The following is a 6,356-nucleotide window of genomic DNA, read 5'->3' as shown; positions in this document are numbered from 1 at the left end:
ATAAAATAAAATAAAATAAAATAAAATAAAATAAAATAAAATAAAATGCAAAAGGACAAAGTCAAATAGATGGAACCAGACTGAAGAGCATAATTTCCTATTGTGAACATGAAGCGAACAGCAGATGTCAGCTTGCTACATTTTGCTTGGCCTGACCTGATTGGGGTTAACTTAAAAGAAATAAATAAAAAAAAAACAAAGAACAACACAGTACGTGTTTCTCTTACAAATGAACTTAGTGTATCCTTCTCAATCATGGTCTGCACTTTGTGGCTTCTTGTGAAATTATCATTAGTGGAAACTAATTCTACAATTTGGGGCATCTAGAAGTCCCGACGGTATTAGAAAATGAAGCTCCTTTCTTTCCTCACACTGAAAATGGCATGATTTTCTTTTAAGTAACAGATGGAAAAGTGATAACCTTCTCTCACTTTAATATTTGAGAAGCAGTCTGAACTCCCCTGCGGCATTATAAGTATTCTCCTCCTAGGTGTAAATGCCACAAGATGGTTTCCATGATAGGTGAGTAGAGTAAGCTGCTTTTTGCTCTTGCGTGATGCAAAGTAGCTAATTGCCTCTTCTTTTTGAAGATTCTTGTGGCAAGAGGTCTCACATCCCAGCTCTGTTCTCTCCTCCCCCTCCTCCTACCCTTTGTCCTCCCTTTCTCCTCTGCTTCCTCTATCTTGGACCTCAGAGCTGTGACTTCTTTATCCATACGAGTGTTGGCAAATCTATACACGCATGAGGACACGCGTGCGCGCACACACACACGCAAGCACAACTATACACCTTGTCAGGAGGGTCACAGTCCTTCCGAAACCCATTTACACACTAAGGCATTCAAAAACTGGCTTGACTATTTAAATATAGCACTGCTTGCTGTGCAGTGTTTTCTTCAGACTTAGATCCCTGCCCTCCTTACTCCTTTACTGCAATACCTCAGAGGTTGAGGGCCATCCAGTTAAATGTTTTCAAGATCTCACGATATTAAGAATGAAAGGTAAAAAAGCAGATTACAAAAATTGTGCTATTTTATATACTTGATATATGTATTTACATATATTTCATTTGATGTAAATGCTTAGAGTAAAAAATTAATGTGGAGAAATTGGGATGCAATAAGATTGTCTTACAGGACTTATGAAACATTAATTCACTGGGTTCAGTTGATGGGATTCAGTAACAGCACATGACTTTAAAGCTGGGTGTTCAGTGTCTTCCTTCAAATAGAGTATCCCATCATGGCGATGTGGACATCACCACATTTTTTTTGTAAATTAAATGTGAGACTTTTGTTGGTTGTGAGGTGTGGGTCAAAAGCCCTATGAAAGGATCGCCCCTTCTACCCCACTTCCATTGCTCAGGCATCTTATTTTCCATCCTTTGAAAGAGGTTTATTATTCAATTGGTTGAATTATTTTGCTGATCTTCATATCTTTTTTCCAAAGTGGAGGTCCTATAAGAGCACAGTCCAAGGTTATAGTCGGCTGCGATTTTCTGTAAGATTGTGGGAAAAAAATCATTTAAATTGGGGGTGGGGTCAGGTGGGACTTGGAAAGCTATTAGATTTACCTGACAAGGTTAGTTGTAATGGCTCTTCAGAAAATATCAAAATGTGGAGAACTTTTTGGAGAGCCTACACTTTCCACTCCATTGACCTTACCTAATTTTGTGTGAAAATTGCATTTTGTTCACTGGTTGGTGAATCTCTGTAGTGTCACCCTCAGAACAGAAAGGAGTGTTGAGGGGGAGAACACACAGTTATTAAAGGGACTGCGCCACCACGTGGACAAGCGTAAAGCTACTGCTTGGAGATAGAAGGACTGAGCCTTGCCTTCTATGTAGGAACTGAACATTAAACAATGTCCTTTCTCTCTCTCTCTCTCTTTCTCTCTCTCTCTCACACACACAGCTGATGCCCTGCAGCTCTGTGTGTGCCCTTTGTAAAAATGCTCATTGTTTCCTCAGCTCTAAGTAAATACTAATGCCTTCCAAGGCCAGCCTGCCAACGGCTATTAAAACCTTTTTCTCTCATTCTAATAATACACTTAGAGATGATTGGTAATAAAAACTCTCTTCAAGGCTTCTGCCTCCCCCCCCCCAATGGAGATCAAAGAAGCATGCTGTGAGAGTCAGTCCAAAAGAAAAGACTTCCAGCAGCAAGGCGCGTGGTGTGACAAAAAATAATGACAATTATGATGTTCAAAGGAATTACGGAGAAATCGCACAGTAAAACTTCTTTATTATGCATTTCAAGGGCTGGATGTATTTACTTTATTATGTGAAGAAGGGTTAGATTACGGACCCAAAGCGACAGGAAGGCAGAATTTCTTCGTCCGCTACAGGAAGTAGGCTGCAATTAAAACTTCGGAGGTTCGATTTATTTTGGTTACTCCAATTCTAAATCACACTTCACTATATTAACTAAAAATCTCGATTTCTCTGGAAGCAGAGCTCAATCTAGGTAATGAAAGCTGAGGGTTGGTTAGGTATGTATGTGGGTCTTATACACATGTTTATTGTCTTAGTGCTCATTAGAAATAGGGCTGTACTTTCTTCCCTTCTAATCAGTGACTAATGAGAGAAATAATCCTGAACCAATAGGACATAGAAATTTTGCTAAGAGGGAAGAGAACTTGTTCTCCTGTAAACTTTACTCTTAAAATTTTGGTTCTTGGTTTATTGATCATTTTCACTGTAACACAAAAGAATTGCAGGAAGAGTCATTTAAGATCATGTTCAGGAGTCAAAAATTCCTCAAGCCAAAACTCCAGTCTCTGCCAAATAACCTTTTTGAGGAAACTAAAAAAAATTATCTCCCCTCATCACCATATTTCAACGGATAGTGACTTCAGTTTAAGAATTTCCAAGAAACCACATTATAATTTTAAAAGTAATTACCTAAGGAATTACTGTCGACTTCCAATTACTGTCTGTTATATATATATATATATGACAAACTGGACATATCTGCCTTCCATGTTTTTGTATACCATCTTCAGAATGACTTGGAGGAAGTGAAATGAAAGCTATGTTCACACAAAAACATTTAAGTGAGTGTTTATAGTCAGCTTTATTCATAATTGCTTCAAACTGGAAATGTTCCAAATGTCTCTTAGCTGGGGAATGGGCAAACAGACTGGGGGACCTCTGTACAGCGGAATACTATTCATCCACCAAGAGCAACAGATGAACAGATGACGGACGAATTGGCAACATGGGTGAATCTCAAAAGCACTATGCTTTTAGTGAAAGAAGCCAGACTCAAAACGCTACATTACATATGATTCCTTTTGTATATTCTTGTGAAGTAAAACTATATGGACAGAAAAAGTATCAGTGGTGGTTAGGGGATTGGTTTCACTGCAAAAGGAAATGGGGACATTTTTCAAGATGGTGATCTGTTCTGGACTGTCTTGGCACTTACACAACCGCATGCGTGTGTCAAAGCTTGCACGGGCAAATCCTACCATATGTTAATTACACCTCACTAAGAACAATAACTTGTGAAATCCATTATTCTTATGGCTAATTTGCCATCTTCACAAACATGAAAAATGCCCCTTTTCTTTAACTTTGTAAAGTAGTTTGCCAAATGGGAGAAATAAAAGGATATTTTCTCTTTCTAACTAAAATGAAATGTCAAAGCTTTGGTGATGATATAATTATAAAAATTTTTTTTTTTTTTTTTTTTTTTTTTTAATTCTAGATGGAAGCTATATCCACGGATGCTCCGGAATGTTGCCGAGGTAGACCTGTCGACTTCCATTTTGGGGCAGAGGGTCAGCATGCCAATATGCGCTGGAGCTACTGCCATGCAGTGCATGGCTCATGAGGATGGGGAGCTTGCAACTGTGCGAGGTAGGAAGAGAGTCTCACCCAAAGGGACAGAAGAGGACTAACATTTAGTGACTTCTTTCTCTGTATGCATCAAGCAAACACTTCCCTGGATATTTTTACACTCACAAAAATTAAACTCATTGACGCTGCCATCCAAATACCTGTTCTTGCACATTCTCCTCCTCTAGGACTCTAGGCAAGATACTCTTGGTGCCTCAGTTTTATCAACTATAAAGTGGGGATAAAAATGGTACCCATCTCCTTGAGTGACTGTCAGGATTAAATGAGTTCACACATATAAAGTGCTTAAAATAGTGCCTTGCACAGAGTGGTGGTTCAATAGCTTTTAGTTATATTACATGTATTAATATCCACATTTCAGAAAATGGAGGTCTGAGAAATTGACTCCCCCATGGTCATACAGCTTGGTAGTGGCCAAAATGGGATTCAACCTCATAGCTACCTGATTTCAAAGCCCTTCCTGCTTCCCCAAACCACTTGATTCTCTCAAGGAAACAGCAGATGCAGAGACCCGGTTGGTTGAGTTTTCTGTCATGGTTTGGGACCACTATTCTGTTTTATGAATGGGTTATATTCCCAATAGAGTATTTCTGCCTTACGAGAGAGAGATGAGAAATTCAAATATGATGTAAAGAAATTCCTTATTAGGGCTAATTTATTAACTTGCCAGTCCCCTAGCAACTACGAACATTTAAAAAGGTATGCACAGTGATAAATCTCCCCACTCTGCTTCAGAAACTCATATAAAAGTTGGTAATGAATTCATCTGACTTCTTTTGATGCTAAGCAGGGAAGGAAATTCAGGTCCAAAGAGCAGGAACTAAATACTATTTTAAAGCATTTTAGTTCAAAGTATCACAGATCTTATGGATTTACTTCCCTTCTTGAAATGTCTGCCACAGAATTCTGCCAGGGATATCAGCATGACCCAGTGGTTGTGCTGGACAGACTTAGGTTAGAGTCTAGAACTTTTTTAATTCTAGGACCACACACAGAGAAGTGGTCTTGGGGCCCCAGCCATTTGTCTATGGTAATCCTGAAATATGGGCAGGGAGAAGGGGAAAAGAAGAAGGAAACCAGTATCTTTCCATTTACAGTTGGGGTGAGAGAGGCCTTCCCAAGAATTCCATAGATAACAACCATTAAAACAAAAGCCAGCAGGGCACCTGGGTGGCTCAGTTGGTTAAGCGACTGCCTTGAGCTCAGGTCATGATCCCAGGGTCCTGGGATCGAGCCCCGCATCAGGCTCCCTGCTCAGCGGGAAGCCTGCTTCTCCCTCTCCCACTCCCCCTGCTTGTGTTCCCTCTCTCGCTGTCTCTCTCTCTGTCAAATAAATAAACAAAATCTTTAAAAATAAATAAATAAAACAAAAGCCAACAAATCAACACAAACCCCAGAAACTTCCATGCTGTCAAAGTTCTATAAAAATTGAAAAAATAAGTGGCAAACAAAACAAATTTGAAAAATTATGAGGCTGCAAAGTGTTAATGAACTTTCCGTGTGAAGCGCCCTTATACTTGAATAACAAAATAACATCTAACCCCAAAGAGATGAAAAGATGTAAGTGGAAAAAGACAAATAGAAAATTCATAAATGGACACATGAAAATGGCCAATAGACATATGAAAAGTATTCATTTTCCCTAGCTGTCAAATAAATGTTAAGTTATAACTATATATTTTATTTTCTGAATATCAAGTTATTATTTTCAGATTATACGGTGTGTGGAGGGTGGAAGGAAAGTGTGCATTTTCAAATACCGATAGGAAGAGCGTAAAGCGGAATCGTATCTCTAGAAAATCATTTGACAATTGTTAACCAAAGCTTTGAGGGTGTGAATTCCATGTGATGCTCTAAGTCCTCTTCTAGAAATTCCATGGAAATAATTATGACTTTGAAGAATGACATCTCTGCAGGGATTCTCATGCCTTTATTTTTGATAGGAGAAAAATTAGGAAAAAAAAACCTGCCCAAGTGTCTCATAATTGGAGATTGCTTGTAAAAAACAGGGTACCTTAGAAATGGGATTAATTTTTGTAATGATATCAGAGAAAGAGTATATGGAAAGATGTTGCGGTATAGTTTTTAAAAAGCAGTTACAAACCATAGTAAGGCCCTAAAATACATTTATGTTTTAAGGTAAAGAATGCAGACTCCGGGCGCCTGGGTGGCTCAGTTGGTTAAGCGACTGCCTTCGGCTCAGGTCATGATCCTGGAGTCCCGGGATCGAGTCCCACATCGGGCTCCCTGCTCAGCAGGAAGTCTGCTTCTCCCTCTGACCCTTTCCCCTCTCATGCTCTCTCTCTATCTCATTCTCTCTCTCAAATAAATAAATAAAATCTTTAAAAAAAAAAAAAAAGAATGCAGACTCCATTTTACATGTGTTTATTTACGAGTGATAGGATTACTCCTGACTTTATATTCTTCTTATTTGGGGTCCATACTTACTAAATTCCCTTTGAACTATTTTGTAAGACAGGACCAATAACCACTGA

The 6,356-nt window shown here is 38.9% G+C and overlaps 1 protein-coding gene across 1 annotated transcript in view; it reads left to right on the top strand.

Annotated features, from left to right (window-relative positions):
- HAO1 (hydroxyacid oxidase 1) overlaps window positions 1-6,356 on the top strand; it is a 50,450-nt gene that overhangs the window by 2,674 nt on the left and 41,420 nt on the right. Inside the window, exon 2 of the mRNA XM_025876183.2 lies at window positions 3,710-3,861. Within this exon, the coding sequence (XP_025731968.1) occupies window positions 3,710-3,861 (152 nt within the window). The remainder of the gene's footprint in view (window positions 1-3,709; window positions 3,862-6,356) is intronic.

The sequence above is a fragment of the Callorhinus ursinus genome, unplaced genomic scaffold (genome assembly GCF_003265705.2).
Source record: "Callorhinus ursinus isolate GAN/ISIS: 27379988/994484 unplaced genomic scaffold, GSC_fseal_2.0 scaffold29, whole genome shotgun sequence".
Classification (NCBI taxonomy): domain Eukaryota; kingdom Metazoa; phylum Chordata; class Mammalia; order Carnivora; family Otariidae; genus Callorhinus; species Callorhinus ursinus.
This window is presented reverse-complemented; position numbering and strand designations above follow the sequence as displayed.